The sequence below is a fragment of the Theropithecus gelada genome, chromosome 1, assembly GCF_003255815.1.
Source record: "Theropithecus gelada isolate Dixy chromosome 1, Tgel_1.0, whole genome shotgun sequence".
Taxonomy (NCBI): domain Eukaryota; kingdom Metazoa; phylum Chordata; class Mammalia; order Primates; family Cercopithecidae; genus Theropithecus; species Theropithecus gelada.
Genome location: NC_037668.1, coordinates 139,189,617 through 139,209,257, shown reverse-complemented (window position 1 = coordinate 139,209,257; position 19,641 = coordinate 139,189,617). Strand labels below are relative to the sequence as shown.

At 45.9% G+C, this 19,641-nt stretch overlaps 1 protein-coding gene across 2 annotated transcripts in view; it reads right to left on the bottom strand.

Annotated features, from left to right (window-relative positions):
* The window catches only part of PARP1 (poly(ADP-ribose) polymerase 1), a 47,666-nt gene that overhangs the window by 14,426 nt on the left and 13,599 nt on the right, over positions 1-19,641 (bottom strand). For both annotated transcript variants that reach the window (XM_025369509.1, XM_025369600.1), the window contains exons 3-13: positions 17,231-17,346; positions 15,462-15,676; positions 13,720-13,819; positions 11,382-11,498; positions 10,565-10,741; positions 8,110-8,257; positions 6,140-6,280; positions 4,972-5,214; positions 4,627-4,695; positions 4,199-4,331; positions 1,721-1,916 (exon numbers count right to left, since the gene is read on the bottom strand). In XM_025369509.1, coding sequence (XP_025225294.1) covers positions 1,721-1,916; positions 4,199-4,331; positions 4,627-4,695; positions 4,972-5,214; positions 6,140-6,280; positions 8,110-8,257; positions 10,565-10,741; positions 11,382-11,498; positions 13,720-13,819; positions 15,462-15,676; positions 17,231-17,346 — 1,655 coding nt within the window. The remainder of the gene's footprint in view (positions 1-1,720; positions 1,917-4,198; positions 4,332-4,626; positions 4,696-4,971; positions 5,215-6,139; positions 6,281-8,109; positions 8,258-10,564; positions 10,742-11,381; positions 11,499-13,719; positions 13,820-15,461; positions 15,677-17,230; positions 17,347-19,641) is intronic.

The window sequence follows — 19,641 nt, the reverse complement described above, 5'->3', positions numbered from 1 at the left end:
CATTACAGCAAACGCCCAGAATCAATCTAAATAACTTCCTGCTAAGTTACTCTGATTCTGATTAATGATGAATTCTAGCCACACATGGGATGGGATTCAATGCAGCCTTAAATAATGCTCTGGATTGGTGCAGCCAGTGGCCACTACAGTAGCCACTGGCCAAACTGAGGCGTGCTGTAGGCACAAAATACACACCAGATTTCAAACACTTAGTAGAGAAAAAGCCAAAAGGGAAATTTTCTCATTAATAATTGTTGGTGCTGATCAGGTGTTAAAATTAGAATATTTTGGATATATGGGGTTAAATAATACCAAGATTAATTTCATTGGCTTCTTGCTTTTTAAAATGTGGCTATAAAAAATTTTAAATGTATTGAAATGGCTTGAATTATAAATTCTATTGGACAGCACTGCTCTAGAAGACATAAGGAAATGTTCCTGGTACATTAGGGCAAAAAGCAGATGGTTGCAACATGGTACATATGGTGGTGGAAAAGGTACATATGCAGTGAAAGCTGACTGAAAGAGATATCTACCATTATTTTAACTGTGGTTAATTCCGGGCAATCTTAATTTTTTGTGCCTTAGTAAATTCTCAAAACATTTTAAAACAAATATTTAACTCAGTAAGGGGCGCTACCGAGTCAGGCCAAATCTGTCCTGAAAGTCTGCTGTCTGAGCCTCATCATTGTATAAGCAAGATGTAAATCCTATTTTTAATATAGAGAGTTCATGAGGCCCTCTGTAAACTAAAAAATTCCCCCTTTCACACATACTAGGCCTCAAAGATTTCGAATTAAAATCTCTACCCACCTACAGGTCTCTCTTTTTGTAAATAAATGTGTTTTCTTTTCCCTGATTAAAAAAGTGATAAATTCCCGTTTTCATAAAGGCAAGCATTTTGCAAAGAAAAAAGACAAAACAGAAAAGTTAAAATGTCAACCAACAGACAAATGAATGCTGTGTGCTAACAGATATAAGGAGACGCCCACAACTACAGATAGAGACAGCACTAGGAAATAATTTGGGACTAATAAAGTGTGACCTAGCAGAGTAGGTCAAGTTACTATAATTCTGTTGACAGACCAGGTCACATGATGGAGGGTCACCACGGGTTCAGATGAAAAGCCTTATCTGGAATCTGTGAATTATGCCCTATTGTTTCAGGAGTAACTGAAAAGACTGTTCCTCCTTGATATCTCAAAGATGCTACCACAGTTCTCATTTAAGCTCTATCTCATACTTCAAGGTGTTGACTGTGTAGAATGGTTTTTCTGCTGTCTACTGAGATGATCATGTGGTTTTTGTCCTTCACTCTATTCATAAATTACATTGATTTTTAAATGTTGAATCAACCTTACATTCCTGGGATAAATCCCACTTGGGAGTGGTGTATAGATCCTCCTATGCTGCTGGATTCGGTTTGTGAGGATTTTGTATCTCTATTCATAGGGTTTCTGCATGTCTATTCACAGGAAATTGCTCTGTAGTTCTCCTGTGCTGCTTTGGCTCTGGTATCAGGGTGGTACTGGCCTTCATGCAATGAGTTGGGAGGTATTTTCTTCTATTTTTGGGGGAGAATTTGTGAAGGACTAGTATTCTTTCAACATTTGGTAGTATGTTTACTATGATGCCATCTGATCCACAATGTGGATTTTCTAGAATAAGGTGTCCCTTCCTACTCCTAGAAGCAGACAGTGTAAGGGCATTATATGGTTACCTGGCCGTAGTCAATCTCCAGGGGGTAGAACTTTTTGGGATACTTTGTGAAATTTTTGGAGTGCCAAGCGTTCCCGGTTTTTTCTTCATATAATTTCATGAAGTGCTCAATGGCATCCTCCTTGGACGGCATCTGTTCCAGTTTGTTGCTACCGATCACCGTCCCCACACGGCCCCAGGACCTGAATATCCAATACCTGTGGTGGGAAGGAGGGTGTCAGATGCACAAGTGTGGGTCAGCTGTCCCATTTCAGGAGAAGTTCCCCTTTCTTGCCATTACATTCAGGTATGGAAGAATTTTACACACCCCAAAAGGACAGTGATTAACACAGAACAAAAGAAACTGCTATAACAATAAAGGGTCTTTATCTTACCTCTCATTAAACTTTCAAATCATATTGACTATAAAAAAATGCCACATAATAGTTTAAACTTGGTTCTGGCAGCCAAGCCTGAGGAGTGAATCCTGGAGTCTGTAGACCTTTGCATAAAAACGATTCTACTCCTCTCCCCAAAGAAATACAAAGTACTGTCTGGAAGTCATGTGTTCAAGGAGACAACCCTTAAAGCTGTACCCTAAAAATAATTAACTTTCAACTCAGATCCGAGGCTAAGATACGATGAAATGAGGGGCGCAGTGGCAATGGCTCCTCAGTTCCGGTGACCTAGAGATGCAGGCTGTCGGCCAGGCACGGTGGCTCACGCCTGTAATCCCAGCACTTTGGGAGGCTGAGATGGGCGTATCACGAGGTCAGGAGATCGAGACCATCCTGGCTAACATGGTGAAACCCTGTCTCTATTAAGAAATACAAAAAGCTAGCTCGGCGAGGTGGCGGGCGCCTGTAGTCCCAGCTACTCGGGAGGCTGAGGCTGGAGAATGGCGTGAACCTGGGAGGCGGAGCTTGCAGTGAGCTGAGATCCGGCCACTGCACTCCAGCCTGGGCGACAGAGCGAGACTCCGTCTCAAAAACAAAAAAAAAAAAAAAAAAAGAGATGCAGGCTGTCATGTTCAAATTCCATCTCAATTGAGGGTGCACATCACACATATCCAGCTGCTGTGCTGCTTAGCTTTGGATGAGCTAATTTTTCATTAACTCAAAGCAGAGTTAATTTTTTAAATTAACTTTAAATTAAATTAACGATGTCCACCAGGCCGAGGGTGGCACTGAAGACCTTCCCACCTTTCTCCAGGACAACTCTGCTTAATTTAAAAGTTTTAAACTCAAAACTTAATTTTCATTTCATAAGAAATACAGATATATCATAAACCCACATACAAGATTTGTGTACATTTTAAAGACAGAACTATAGACTTCAAAGAAAATTGGGGACTCCCTGGCCATTCTCTGGGCTACTGCACGGGGGTATAACAATTCATTCTCTGCTTGGTTTTTCCTGTGAAAAGTTTTGGGAAGCACTACTTGGATCTATGTTGAAAATTTTTTCTGACCCTAACAGCCCACACCACCCTTTCACTTAACACCAGCAAATCTAAGCCACCAGAAAAATGTACACATCCACAATCAACGTTAGAATTTAATAAGAGTTCCTTCCATACGCCTTTCCACTGACACATAAATCCTGTTTTGTGTTGGCTGTACCACAGGGCAATGAACTCACTAGCTAAGGACCACTCTGCCTAGATACATAAGGACAAAAGCCAGCCCACCCTCTCATCACCTCCCAGCTGCTGTACCCCACAATCCAGAATACACCCTTGCCTGTCTCATCATGTTAATAAAAAAAAAGGCCAATCCAAACCTCTTTAGTTACTAGGGAGTTTGAACATTAAAAAGTAAGTTCAACGCTTGCCAACCTTTATTTGCTTCAAAGTTTTAAAACATATGTAAAATTAGAAAATCCTGATTCAAGCAGCTGAAAGAAAAGCCAGCTGGGGCTGGGTGCAGTGGCTCATGCCTGTAATCCCAGCACTTTGGGAGGCTGAGGCGGGAGGATCACTTGAGTCCAGGAGTTTGAGACCAGCCTGGGCAACAGAGTGAGGCCCCTGTCTCCATAAAAAATAAGGCATGGTGGTGTGCACCTATGGTCCCAGTTACTTGGGAGGCTGAGGTGAGAGGATTGCTTGAGCCTGGGAGGTCCAGGCTCCACTGAGCTGTGATTACACCACTGCACTCCAGCCTGGGTAACAGAGTGAGACTGTTTCAAAAAACACAACAAATAGTTGGAAAAACAAACAAACAAACAAAAAAACCCCACCAAACAAAAAGAAAAGCCAGTGGGAGAATACGTGAAACCATACCTTAGGACAACTGTACAAGGACAGCAATGCTACTGGTTAGTAGGTGGCTTCTTTCTCCCCTTTAAAGAAAGGCCTCATGGTTCGTTTTTGATCTCTGTGATTAGATTTCATTCCCTAGGCACTGGGCCTAACGGGTTTCACAAGGCTGATGGCACAGCATTGACTGATGCAGGACGGGCCCATGTCTCTGCACAACCAGGCTACATCTGCAGAACTCACCTGCTTTCCTTGTCGTCCTCCAGAAGCTGCAGCTTGTAATAGGAGTTGGTTCCTTTAACGATGTCCACCAGGCCGAGGGTGGCACTGAAGACCTTCCCACCTTTCTCCAGGACATGCGCAGAGTGTTCCAGTCCTGTCCCGGAGGCAAAGCACCTACAGTTTTCTCTCCCCTTGAGGGGCTAGTGCTCTCAGGGAGAAGGGGTTTGCAGGCCTGAGGTTCATGCCTTTTGGATACACTAACACCACCTTCAGGAGGTTCCCCCTGAAATGTGTGTTCTCAGGACTGGGGGAGCTGGTGAAAGAGGCCTGAGGGGAAAGCCACGACCACACTGCCCCAGGTGTGCTGCAGGCATTCGGATGTGTGCTCCTAGTCTGCTGGTGGGGGGTGGGGCACGTGGCCCACTCGGCTGGCAGTCCTGTTTGCTTACCAGAATCAGGATCCACAGCTGCTCCTCCTTTAAGAGTTAATTTCATTCTCTTTTCAGATTTGTTGATACCTTGGAAGGGAACAGAAAAATGTCAACACGAAGTTAAACGTAACTAAAAAGGGGAAGGTAGAAGGCAAATGAGTCGTTCTCATTCGCATGATCTGTCAACTCGGCATCTATATACACACTCCTCCCACCACCCCAAAGCGCCTGCCATTCTGTTTCCTGCTCTGCAGCACTCAACAGGCCATGTCTGGGACACAAAGGGACAGGTTCTGTGCAGGCCAACCTGGCCACCAATGTCCCCAGCTTTTGGCCCTGGAGGGGGCAGCTTGGGGCCCTCACCTTCCTCCTTGACCTGGCCCTTGCTTTTTTTGGAGAGTGCAGCCCCTGACTTCCCTTTTGGGGCCACAACTTCGACAGGCTCTGCCTTCACCTCTGCCCCCCAAGGGGACAAGATGTGTGCTAAGAACAACTCCTGAAGGCTCTTGGTGGAGGCGGAGACGTCCTGGAGGAAGTCCTCAGACACAACTCGGATGTTGGCTTCCTTTACTTCCTCCATCTTCTTATTCATCTTTTCCACCTCCTCTGTTCAAATTGAAAGGAAAAAAAAATGAAATATAAGTTTAAAACAAAACTGAAACCTCAAATTACTATAGTTATATTTACTGTGTAATTCCAAACCCTCAACATCCACAGCTCTCCTTTGTTTCCAAGTCTAATGCTCCCAAAAGTGTTTTTCATTCAAACGATCATCTTGATCAGCAATATTCCCCCTTTTCTAAGGTATGATGAGCCAGGGCAGCCTTCTCCAAGCCATTCTACAGCACGATGTTAACAGACACTCCAAGGAAAAAACACCCTGATGTCAAATATGTATGGGAAATCCTGTGTTGTATTTCTCTGGTTCCTGAAGACCTACAGTGGTAGTCGGCATAATAGACCCACACAGAAACCTGTTTACCTTTTGTTTCACCCTACCTTTTCCAAACATACTTGAACCATGAACTTCTGTTTTGGCAGAGATCTACGCACATCTTACAGAGCAGTGCGAAGTGATGAGAATACAGGTTGAGCAGTTTCCCTTATCCAAGATGCTTCAGACCAGAAACTTTTCAGACCTTAAAATACTTGCTTCGTATTTACTGACTGAGCATCCCTAATCCAAAACTCTGAAATCTGAAATGCTCCAATGAGCATTTCCTTTGAGCATTACGCTGCCACTCAAAAAGTGTTGACTTTTGAGGCAATTTGTTTGGATTTCGGGACTAGGAAGACTCAACCTGTAGTAGCTTACCGTCTTTAGTTGGGAACATGCAACACATGTGAATCTATAGCACAAAGCAGCGACACTGAGGGCAAATACTCGTTTCCCTTCGTAAAGAACCAGAGCGATGATGATGTTAAGATCCAGTTTTGGAGTGCTGTGATCGACTCTTCCTCACTGACTCGTCATCACAATCATAAGATACAGAAGCATTATCCCTGTTGCACAAATTCAGATTCAACTCACTTTTGGTGCTGATGCACAGGGAAGCCTTATTGGGTGTCCCTGTCAACTTCCCCCCGAGTTTCTCAATCATAGCCTTCACTTCATCCTTGTTCCGGGAGAGCTTCCCAAGAGTCAGGATCTTCATGTTGGATAATGGCTTATCTGGGATGAAAGGAGAGAATCATTCAGCAAGGCCAACTCTGGTGCTGCTCCCCAGTAAGGGGAGGTAGAGGAGCAGGCGAGCCAAGCAGGGAGCTCCTGGGGAAAAGCCTATGAAAATACACTTGCGAGAAAACAGGACGGGACAGCAAGCTGCCACCTGAGCACCTACAGATGTTCCTCAACACAGAAAGGACTGGGCAGGGAGCAAGCCACAAAATGCCACTCCATGGCCAGGCCAGCCTTGCTGGTGTGAGCCGGGCAGCTGGGGATTACCCCAGGTCCGCTCCATGGTCAGGCTAGGAAGGCTGCATCTGCAGATGAGGGACCAGGATGGGAAGAGGGGTAAGGTCACATGAACCCCCAATTCCTTCTGTTATTCTCCCAAACTGCAATTCTTATTAATTAACCCCATTTTAAAATGAGACATGTCCATGACAGTCCCTCAAAGCAGTGGCCAGCACAATCACACTGAGCTGAGCTAACCGATTCTAGGTGAAAAGCAGCTGCCTGGTGTGCACTGACCCAGGCCAGAAAGGCCTGGACAGGGGTGTGCCTTCTGTTCACAGCAAACAACACAGTGCTGGCGACACGTTTCCAGAACTGGAGATGCTGCAAGGAAAAGTCCTCACTGCCTTCCCTGTGAGGGCAAACCACCAGGAAACACTGACAGTTTAACTGAAACTGGTGAGGTCTCCAGAGAACACAATTATTGATTTATGCTGAATTGCAAGTCAGGGGAAAGCAGAGGAGGGAACCCTCCATGGAGGGGTCAGAATGCCAGCCCCCACCTGGCCCTTCATGTGGGCACCTGGACCCAGGCTGCCAGCAGCACAGTGGACTCGGGATGACCACCCACACACACTGCAGTGACCACTGGTCCCCTCTCAGGATATGAAAAGGAGGTCAACAACAGGTTTATATTCAAGGACGGAACCTTCATCCTCCACCCACCAAACTGTGACCTTTGCCATCAGACTATGCCACATGTCTCTGAGTAAATAAGCAGCGGGTCACTTCTCCTGCCAAAAAATACATTGCTCTCACTGTCTTGGTTGGCTTGGGGCATTTCTCACTAGTGCTGATCAGTAACTCCCTCTGCATACAACAGAGACTCGAGCATCACACCAGGGTCGCGATGACTGGTGGGTGCAGGGCGGCCTGGAGAGTGAGGCCTGGGATGCTGCTCTGCAGTGAGGTCAGGCAGGAGACCCTGCGCGGTACTCCAGGTAAGGCTGTCGACCTAGCCTTTCTTAGGAGCCCCTCTCCTAGCCTCCCAGAATAAGTCACTTGTTCTTTTACAATGTTTATTTTATTTTTAGAGAGAGGGTATCACTCTGTCGCCCAGGCTGGAGTGCAATGGTGTGATCATAGCTCAGTGCTATGACCTCCCTTGACCTCCCAGGCTCAAGGGATCCTCTACCTCAGCCTCCTGAGTATCCAGGGCTAAAGGCACATGCTGCTACACCTGGATAATTTTAAACATTTTTGTAGAGATGGGGGGGGGGTCTCGCTACATTGCCCAGGCTGGTCTCGAACTCCTGGCCTCAGCAATTCTTTTGCCTCAGCCTCCCAACGTGCTGGGATTACAGGTGTGAGTCACTGCTCCCAGCCGATACTATGTTCTTAATACCCTCCCACCTTGCTGTGGTTGGGGGTGTAACAAGCCAAGGGAAGAGGCCTATCCCCTGCAGGACAAGGCTTCCCCATGGTGGGGTCAGCAAAGAGAGACCCTTGATGGATACTTTCTTCACCAGCTCCACACCACCAGCAAGTAGTGGGCAAACAATTCCTGCAAAGCAGTTCTAAGACTTGGGCCCTAAGAGCTGTACCTGCTGAAGCAGAGGAGTTCCCAGCAGCAGGCGCCGAGGCTGTGGAGGGTGGGGGCGTGGCCACCACCGGGGCGCTGGTTTCTGGGGGGAATATACGGTCCTGCTTTTTAACCTTCAATTTCTTGAGGTAAGAGATTTCTCGGAATTCCTAAAAAATATTAAGTTGTAGTTAAGAAGCTAGCTCTCCCTTGAAGTAACCACCTCATAGACCAAAAAGGATTTGGCTTGTCCAAATTAAAGAATCTCTTTTTTTCTTCTTATGATAAAGAGTAACAAAAAATAGAAAAATGTGAGGCTTCCAGAATGAAAGACAGTATTATTGCTGCTACAGTACTTATTTCCGGTACTTTTACATTTATGATAGGGGTGGTATTGTGGCTGCTTTAAGAGAAAAATCTTTCCCAGAAAAAACAAAAACACAAACCAGCAGCCAATTTGGTCAGGAACCACCGCTGGAACTGCTGTATGACTATAGCCTCCCTGGCCTCATTCCTGAGTTGTTCCCTTTGAGAGTTAATAGGCCTCTGTGGGATCACATGCCTACTCCAGAACTTCAAGACCCCCAATAGCATACACACTGGGAGATTATTACCCAAAAGGAAATCACAGTATTCGCTTTCCTTTTTAGAAGAAGGAAAAATGAATGCAGAGAGCCCTACGGTATTCACTATAAATTCTTCCATCAGCACAATTCACTCTTCACTCTGAGTGATTTACAAGTGGCCTTGCTCTAAATGGTCACTCAATAAGTATCAAATACATGAAGCTCAGGGAAAGAGCCTGTGCTCCCGGGTCTTCGTCCAATCAAGAAACTGCTCTTTCCATCTATGCCTGTGTTCAGGGAGTCAGCTGGATACAAGAGGTCACAGACTGCTTCCAACACACACTGACCACCTAATATGTGCTACCAACCATAGTTTGGTTAAAAAGACAGTTTCTGCCCTTGAGAAAGTATCTCATTTGTGACTGAGCATCAGCTATAGGAAGGTGAACTTTAACACAGGAGCTAAGCTATGCCAGAGGTGTGCTAAGGTGATGTGAGACAGGGAACGCTAGCATGCACCTGGAGGCAGTTATCTGCTAAGCCCACTGGGAGCTGAAAACACAGGGGACTGCCTAAGCACAGCCATCTGAGTAACACATGTGCCCTACTGCTAGGTACTCCTAAAAAGAATGAGCAAGACTGGCGGTGGGGTGGGGAGAGGGGTATGTGAGAAGGAGGAAAAGGGTGGCAGAAAGAGGCTGCAGATGGCCAGCAGAGCCGCATCACAGAGGGCTCTGAGGACAAGCTACGGAGCTGGCCTTGATTCTGTGGGACAAGTGCCTGGAGGCAACAGTGTCACTGCATGGGCAGCAAGTAGTGCCAGACTGAAAACTTGTCTCACACATGCACATAACCTTTAAAAATGTATATAGATGCTCAAAAATTGATATATAAAATACAAGGGATAGCACATTGCTTACTGCCATCTTACTATTTCCCCATCGAAGATAGTAAAAGAAATACAAATACCACATAAGGGTCTGGAAGATTTGCATACCCAGAAAAATCGGGGAATCAGTATAAGATTTTAAGGGTGGGGAAGTGCTAAGCTCAGATTTATTTTACAGGAAGCACTCAAGTAAAGGCATAGAGAGAAAATTAGGGGGGGATCATGCAATCATGGCAGTGAACAAGTGAGTCAGGGGCTGGTGGAAATGGAGTTCAGTTGTAGGTGTAGAGCAAGTAATGTCGACTGTTACTCGGGTAACGATTCCTGAGGGTGTACTGTGTGCCGCTGTTCCAAGTGCTCCAGCCAGGAGCAGGCAACAGCGAGGGAAGCAGCTTGGTGAGTGGCAGAGCTCTGCACCTACCCAGGCTGCTGGGCCTGGATCCTGCTGAGTCTGAGCGGGCACAGGCGAGGTCCTTGGAGCAGCCAGCCCCACAAAGATACTGCCAGAACCCCACCAGCATGGCTCCAAAGGGGGTTCCCCATGGAGGTATTTTGCGTTGAGAATTCCATAAGCAGTTCCATTAAAAAAAGAGAGAACGTGCAATACTAGGAGATATGTGAACTCTGGATCCAATTCTTCTGCTGGCACTAGGCAAGGAAACGTCCTTGAAAAAAACTTGTATCAGAAAGCAAGAATTACTATCCATTTCTTCCCCATATGTCCCTCAAGCCTAGAACTGTGCCTGGCACATAGGAGGCATTCAATAAATAAAAATTATTCATGGTCTTCGCAAGCAACATTTTACACCAAATGCACAATCCATACTTAGAGGAGCTTTGGTTCTACATTTGTGTAGTTTGCAAACATATAATTTTATATTCTGGTTAACAGGATGACATAGCTGTAAAGAAGTCTGAGGAACAGGGCCCTGCAATCTCAGGGACCTGAAGTATGAACAAGCGCAGAAAGTGGGGCCAGGTTTTTCTCCCAACAGATCCCAGGATCTTCCCCCACCCCTTACCTTTGGGGTTACCCACTCCTTCCGGTTGGGTGTCTGTGTCTTGACCATACACTTGGTCCAAGCAGTGACGTCCCCAGTGCAGTAATAAGCATCACTCTTGAAGACCAGCTGACCCGAGCATTCCTTGCAGGGAAGGAGGGCACCGAACGCCATGCCATCGGCTACTCGGTCCAAGATCTGCAGCCAGTGGAGAAACGTATCAGAGGGCAAATGCGGGACCACAGAAAAGGACACTTACTAATGTGGGATGGAGGAACTTGCACAGATTTCACTCTCCACAAAGAGACTTCTTGCTGTGGGGCTCTTAACACCCCACCCCGCCCTTCGTTTACAAAGGAGCTTGGATTCTTGTAATGTAGGAGACCTTATTTCCAAGTGTTCCTGCAGCTCCCCCATCCCTCAGTGATTGAGAAATGAAGGGAGAGCCCAGAGCATCCACTGGCATTGCACAAAGTACAGTGCCAAGTCAACTCCCAAGAATGACAGCAGAGAAGGGCCAGCTGGGGACACTGATGGGACGCCATCATGCCATCCCTCAGGAGGGGGCTCTCAACTCCACAGGCCTGGCACTCTAGAACAAGCACTAACATGTGGAAGATGTCTAGTGGGGCATGTGAATGCCGGCCCCATCCATCCCAGAAAAATGGTGACCACGATGGTGGTGATGACCGTGCAACACAACCACGATTTATACTCCTTGCAATTAATACCAGCAGGTGTTCACACGGAGGGCCTCCCACACTCCATTGGGACAGTCACTCCACAACGACGGGGTCAGCCTCACATGCGTGTCCCACTTAACACAAAGGCAGCTCACCGCCGACTCCCCAGAAGGCACTTGCTGCTTGTTGAAGATGAGTAGCTCCTTCAGGTCATTAGTCGAACACACTTTCTTTAGCTCGTCCTTGATGTTCCAGATCAGGTCGTTCTGAGCCTATGGACAAGACCCAGTGGCTGAGAGGCCAGCTCTTTTCAAAGGAAGAATTCAACTGGAGGAGGAGCCCCGGTCAAGCTGAGCCTCCAGTTATACCCTGGTGCACCAGTGAGCTGCCACTCCAAACCTGGGTGATCAGCACAGGATTTGACTCCTGGTCATGCTCCTGTGGACACCAAATTAAGCCTGCTGTGTGGTCTCTCAGAGAATACTGTGGAAGGTGAGGAGGAAGCCCTAAGGGTTTGGGGGAGATTGCACCAAGGCTCCTGGAACCAACTCTCAGAAACCAATCCCCAGAGACACAAGGTAAGAGCCTGGAAGTGCTAGGCTGAGCCCAGGGCCCACGTTTATCAGCAACTAGAGGAGGCAGGGTATGGCTGTTCTCCACCAATCTTGGAGTAGGAATGATTCACAAACACTAATTTCCTTGATGGTATATTATATTCAGTATCACAGAGGAATGTATTTAAACTCTTCTGAAAATGGAAGTTTTAATCTTTATTAAAGTGACTACTCTTGGTTGGATGCTTTTACGTGTCATCTCACTTATTCTTTTTCTTTGAGATGGAGTCTCACTCTGTCACCCAGGCTGGAGTGCAGTGGTGAGATCTCAGCTCACTGCAACCTCCACCTTCTGGGTTCAAGCAATTCTCCTGCCTCTGTGTCCTGAGTAGCTGGGATTACAGGTGTGCAACACCACGCCCAGCTAATTTTTGTATTTTTAATAGAAATGGTGTTTCACCATGTTGGCAGGCTAGTCTCAAACTCCTGGCCTCAAGTGATCCGCCTGCCTCAGCCCCCCAAATTGCTGGGATTACAGGCTCGAGCCACTGCGCCTGGCCTCATCTCATTTATTCTCACAACAATCAAGCTTGCTGAGGAAGCTATCAGCCTCTCCATTTTAAAGTCTGAGGGAGTCTCCTCCTTCCCCAGGAAAACAGGCAAGTTATTAACCATCTCTGCTCAGATTCCACCTCTGTAAAATGGAGACAAAAACGCCAGCCCTATCATATCCTATAGGGTTGCTGTTAGTACCAAAGGAGGATTTTAACTCCCCTGGTGAAGCTGCAGGCACACACGTCTGCTCCATTTCCCAGGTTCATTTTTAAGGGCTCTCTCGACATCTCCTCTCCGTTGCACACAGCATATGCCGGGACACCAGGAATGGAGACATGGGAGGATGAGGAAAAGGTCTAGTGGTACAGGGTTAAATGGAAGAAGTACAACAATGTCACCTAGATGACCAAGGGTAGAGAGCCAGCAGACACAGATGTGCCACGGTGGGAACACTGAGGGGCATTTTAATTTTCTGACTCTCTATACATCTCTGACATCAACGGGGAAGAGAGAAGGACACTAACCTCACTGAATGCCCAATGTGAAGTGGCACCACGGTTCTCCTGCAGCCAGTTTTGGTGCATGACAGATGCTTTTTTTACCGTAAGACAACTGAACAAAATGTGTGACTCTTACTTAGCAACTAGAACTATATCAGAAATTGCTTTTAGTTTTAGTACTACTAGTAAAAACTGAATACTCATACAAGAGACACAAGCAGACGGTTCATGGAAATCATGTGCTCAAGGAGAGACCAACTGTTCTCCCCCAATTTCCCAAACACTCAGCATTTTCTGATTAATAATTTTTGCTTTGCTTCAACACATACATAATCAACACAGGGATGAATCTTTCTGGTCAAGGACCACTGATTTAATGGATAGTTTTCTCCTGTCATTATCAGTCATCTGTTCCTTTTTAAAAATGAGAGATCTTCATTTAAAAAATGTAGAGACACTTGATCTCTTCAAGCCATTTGTCTATGCTAAGAATCTTTGGCATCCTTTAATTAAGTATTCAGTTTCCAATGTTTGCAAGTGACCACAAAGGTGCAGGGTGTACAGTAGTGCATAATTTGGCCAAAACATGAATCTCTGGCATCCCAGTAAGAGGCTGGTGAGTGGGAACAGAGCACTCAGCCTTTGCTCAAGCCTGGCTGCAGGTTGGACACCTACAGCCTAATGTGGGTTCTCTTCCAAATAAAAATGGTTTCCTTGGGAGGAGGGAAAACAATCTGGGGAAAAAGTCATGCTATTTAATGACAGCCATCAATTTGCTAAAGTTCTTAATAAGTGGGACACAAGTCCTTGAATTGTCTTCTCAGAAAGAGAAAGAGAATCCAGACAGCAGCATGTTGAAAGGAGACACAGAGCTGAGAACTCACCTTTAGAGCTTTTTCAAGCTTACTATCTTTGTCTTTTTCTTTTTTAGATTTCTTCTTGGCCACTTCATCTACTCCATCCACCTCATCGCCTTTTCTCTTTCTGAAGGAGACACAGGATATGAGAGCCAGAGCCATTAAAAATCTGACACCCAATGACTTGCGGTGATACAGTATCTTAATGTCATTCTATGACTACTCACACTTGTCACTCCCTAATCCCTGCCCCACTCAGTGCCCTTAGGTGATCACTGTCTACTCAGGGAGTACTTGCAACCAAGATGGCAGAAGACACCATCCATTTCAGAACATACTCTCCCAGCCAGGGAGAGGCGCTAGGGTTGTTCCAGGGACTTAGAACAACCCATTACAAGAATCCAGGGCTCAGGCCCCATCTGAGGTAAAAACAAAAACAAAAACAAAAAAAACCACCTACGTATCTCCTGGCCTGGAAGGTTCTAGCAGGGACTAGGCTAGAGGTAAGCCCATGGCTAGGGGGCAGGGATTGCAGAAAGACAAAGCACAAGTCCAGGGGCTAGGCCTTTCGAGCTAAAACACAGAGCAAGGGAAAGAGGCTGCTCACAGAGGTGGGGCCGTACTGCCACATAAAGCCCAGACAAGAAGCGACAGTCAAAGCAGTGCTAACCAGCCTGCCCCAGCTTGCTCAGCAAACATGGCTCTGAGGCTATCACCTGCCCCTAAAACACAGGGGCAGGACAGCCACAGTGGTCTGTCTCAGCTATCTCACAGACCTGAGCACGAACCCTTGCACTTTCCTCAGCCATAAAATAGGGAAAAGAATACCATCTGCCTCACAGAACTCTGGTGACAGGCAAATCAAACAGTCCAAATACAGGGCTCGATACAGTGTCTGGCATACGAAATGTGCTCAACACATTCTGGCGGTTATCATGGCTTAAGTGGGAGCTGATGGACTCCAACACCTATATCACGTGCTACAATGCCCTGTGGGCTTTTTGACCCACGGCCTGATTTTTCAATTTTCTTGCACATTCTAGAGCCCCATGTGTTGCTGCAATGAACAGGCATTGTGAACTGAGATAATGTGTGATGGCTGCTCGATGGTTGCCCAGTCACCGTCCAAGGAACAGGGTGCATACCAGGTTCTACCACACCACCCCTGGTGTACCTGTTAACAAGCAATTCTCCAGACTGAGGCTGAGGGACCAGCAGAGGGTAAACTGGAGAGAGCAAGAGGTGTCCATGTATTTAAGATGCTCACTGATGGTCCTTCCCATTCTAAATTTTAACACCATGCAAAACCCTTATCATCCTTGAACTCTAAGCCAGGAAAATCATCCACTGCCCATCCCCTAACTAAAAATGGTCACAATTCTCCCAGCATTGTTAAGTGATCGACCCAGGCAAAACAAATACTCACCCAGGGAAGGAGGGTGGTCTTTTAAGTATCTAAAGGGCTGTCGTGGAAAAGTGTAGTTAGCCTGTCCATGGAGATCAGATGTTGGAAGGGGAATAGACCACTAGGAAGCAGGTCTCACAGGGCAGAGGGCTCTCGGCAGAGGCCATGGGAATCCCTGGCTGTCCTTCCCTACCCTGTCCTTTGCCCCCAGATCTCTGCTGTCACCGTTCCTAGTTTGCATCTCCGTGGCTTACTGACAGTCAGTGAAGGGAAACAGAGGAGTGATATGGAACCTGTAGAGCCTTCGGGCCTCCCTCAAGCCCCTCACTGAACCCCCAGGGCAACCCCACAGCGCTCCACCCACCCTTCGCTCTTGACTCCTGGGAGCTGCTTCTTTAGGGCTTCTTTATCCTCTGCAGCAAGGAGGCTGAAGCCCTTGAGCTGACTCGCACTGTACTCGGGCCGGAAACCCAGCTCCTCCCTGTTCTTGACAAAGCAGTGTGGGTGGTACCAGCGGTCAATCATGCCTAGCTGTGGCTTCTCCGGGTCCAGCATCTTCTTGGACAGGCGCACCTGGCCCTGCAGGAAAAACCGTATATGGTACCAAGGGAGCAACGAGGAAGGATGGTGAACATGATATGGACAGCCTGTGCTCCAACCAGTGAGGGGCTGCAGGTACAAGTCAAGATCTGCCCACCAACTTGAGGACTCATGGGCTTTTGAGAGGTTTAGCTCTCTCAGGTCATCAAGGATTGTGTGTTACCCTCAAGACTCAGGGTTTCTTAAATTCCAAATGGCTGGCGACCTACCTACCTGTCTGGACATGTGATGAATTGCTAACATTCCCCTTAAGATGCTTCTGTTGACCTGAGGCAGGCATAAAAACACATGGTATGGTGTGCTGGGCAGAGCTAGAGCCTTGCACACCTGCGTGGGCTTCCAATGCAGCATTTTTTTTTTTTTTTTTTTTTGAGATAGGGTCTTGCTTTGTTGCCCAGGCTGGAGTGCAGTGACTTGCTCTCAACTCACTGCAACTTCTGCCTCCCAGGCTTAAGTGACCCTCCCACCTCAGCCTTGCCTGGCTAATTTTTTTGTAGAGATGAGGTCTCACTATGTTGCCTGGGCTGGTCCAGAACTCCTGGACTCAAGCAATACTCCTGCCTCAGCCTACTGCACCACCGCGCCCAGCCCCCAATGCAGCACTTTTGTATTAGCAGGGATTTTCTGTCCATTCCCACCCAGCTACGGCCTCCTTAGTCTCTTTACAGATGACACCCTCTAAGGACTAATAACCCCACAGGCAAGAATTCAGTCCTGCCAGCCTGTGCAGGTCCCCGTCCCCAGGCCTGATATTCCCAGGAGAGTTCCAGGCCCGGGAGGCTCAACCCAGAGAATGCAGCAGGAGGGGCTCCTGACAATACATAAAGCCAGCAACCCAGCAGCACACACCACCTGGCATTCCCCTTGAGGCAAAGAGGATCTTAACATTTGCCTTAAATTTTTGGTGGTTGAAGGTAGCTGGAGAAGATATAGCAATTCCATGTTTTCGTTTTCTAAATACCCATTGGCTCACCTCAATTTTCTGTACAAAACCTCCAGGAGGCAGAAACTTTCAATTAATGCCTCGAATGAATCAATTAATACGTGCATGTCACATTAGAGAAGGGTGAGAAGGCTGCGGGGCACAAGCCTTCCCTTCTACCTGTGTCTCCGTCCATTTTGTCTGACTGGCTGTCAGCCTTCAAGGACTAGAACTGGTGGGAAAGCCTGGTTAACGAAGATCCTCTGATTAAACAGAAAAAGGCTGGAGGCTCATACCAGGGTAAACACACTCCTTACACCTAATTCTACCATAAAACACAGACAGTCTTTCCCCAGCCACTGTTGGATCCAAAAGACACCCCTTTTGTTAATGCTTTCCAAGAGCAGATGCATACATACAAGAGAACTGGACCAGACCTGTCTGGAAGTCACTGTCACATCTGGTCAACACTAAAGTCTTCAGTTTATTTTTAATCACGTGCGTTGAGCTAGCACCCTAAAGCCCCCATTTCTTCTCTTCTCTTGAGACAGACAATGACATCAATGCAAGCAATCCATAAAGTTCAAGGATCTGAGCCCCCAAGACCTTACCTTTTCTATCTTCTCCATACACCCCTTGCATGTGCTTCTGTTGGACTTGGCATACTCTGCTGCAAAGTCACCCAGCGTCTTCTCTGCCTTGCTACCAATTCCATCCTGGCCTTTGCCTGAAGAATCAAACAGACAGCAATGCTCATCTCAACAGCTCCAAAATGCAGCTTAGAGGAGCCCCCTGTCCTCTTCTACTTCCCCAGGATCCTTCCACTAGGATACCTTGTGACTTGGGAGACTATGATTGGTCCATCTCATCTGTCTGTAACAACCATGGTCAGCTAATAGAGCTTCTTTTCTGGAGATAAATGACCCTTCTCCTTAAAAGAGCAGCACATTAGGGGGTGATCTGCTGTCTGACATTCCGTCTCCTCCCCTTCCTCTGGAGGCCCCTCCCGCACTTTAGAAAGCACTTATTAGGTGTTTACCTTAAAAGCCTCGGAAGCATACTGACGTCTCACTAAGCCTCCTAATTTCCATTATACTTTTATTTACCAAAGTGTGGAATTAAAGGAAATATTTTGATATAAGCCAGACACAAGTATATGTAAGAATTAAATATGTGGTAAAGGTATCATTTCAAATTAGTGGGAAAAGGTTGAATTATTCAATGAAGACTTGTGGGGATCACTGGCTAGACATTTGGGACAAAAACTAGATTATTTTCTTATTATAAAAATAAATTCTCAGGCTGAATCAGGTAGTAAGATGCCTAAGACCAGGAATAAGATGAAGCTATCTTCCCATCACTTCTATTCCATATTGTATTGGAGGTTGTAGTAAGTGCATTAAGGAAATTAAAAAAAAAAAAAAACAAAAGGTATAAGTTTGGAAAAGAGTAAGTAAAACCATCTCTCCTTGTAGATGATTCTATTTGATGTTCCTAAGAGATATCTTGAGAAATCTATTTTAAAATCTACTAAATTAAGTGAATTTAGCAAATATGCAGGGCACACTGTCAATATACAAACATACAAATATGTCTAATACTAGCAATAAACATACTGGAAAAGGCAAGTGCACTGTTATTTAAACAGCGTTAAAATACATAAAACACTTAGATAAATTTAACAAAAGACTTGCAAGATCTCTGCACTAAAAGCTCTAAGACTGCTGAAATGAAACAAGACCTAAATAAATGAAGAAATGTATCATGTTCATGGACTGTTAAGATGTCAATTATCTGCAATTTGATCCACGGATCCAGTGAGATGCCTATCAAATTCCCAGCAGCTGTATTTGTAATAGCCCCAAAATGGCAACAACCCCAAAGTCACCAACAGTAAAATGGATAAACAAACGGATATACCCAAACAAAGGACTACTCCCCAGAAATTAAAAGAACTAATGACACACAAGATGACTGGATGAATCTCACAGGCAGTGCGCTGAGTGAAGAAAGCGTGTAAGAGGGTATACAATTCCTTTTCTTCCTGAAATTCTACATCAGGCAAAATTAATATATGGGGAAAGAAATCAGAACAGTGGTTACCTGAGTCAGGGAAAAATGGCTAGCAAAAGTACACGGGAACTTCCCAGGGTGATAGAAATGTCTATAACTCAATGGGGTATATGCCAGATGTGTATAAGCATTTGTCAAAACTCACTAAACTGTATACGTAAGATCTGTGCATGTAACTACTGTAAATCATTTTTAAAATTCCAGATATAATACCAAAGACATATCACAAATGAGAAGACAGACATGACTATACAAACGTTAGTGAAAGATGAAACTTTAATGAGGCAAAAAAATACAACAGACAAAACTAAAAGAAAATGTCAAACTTGGAAAAATATTTGTAACATGTTATGACAAAGAATCAGTATCTTTTACATTTCCTTAAGAAAAAGACAAGGCCAGGCATGGTGCCTCACACCTGTAATCCCAGCACTTTGTGAGGATGAGGCAGGAGGATCACTTGAGCCCAGGAGTTCAAGACCAGCCTGGGCAACATAGAGACTTCCTCCATTTAAGGAAGAAACAAACAAACAAAACAGCCCCCAAAGCAAACCCCAGCATGGTGGCGCATGGCTGTACTCCTAGCTACTTAGGAAGCTAAGGTAAGAAGATTGCTTGAGCCTAGGAGTTCAAGGTTACAGTGAGCTAGGATCGTGCAACTCCACTCTAGCCTTGGGTGACAGAGTGAGACCCTGTCTCCAAAAAAGGAAACACTTAGGAATGGTATGTTAGTAGAGAAATGTGTATATTATATACTGCTGGTATAGCATGTGCAACTGAAGCAACCTTTCTGGAAGGCAATTTGGCACATACATAGAAAGCCTTAAAATTGTTCATCCCTTTGAACAGTAACTGCACATCTTAGAATTAAAGAAATAACTGTACAGGTGCCTGGGATGTACAAGAAGTTTGCAGCAGCTCTATGTGTAATATAACTAAAAGGTTAAAA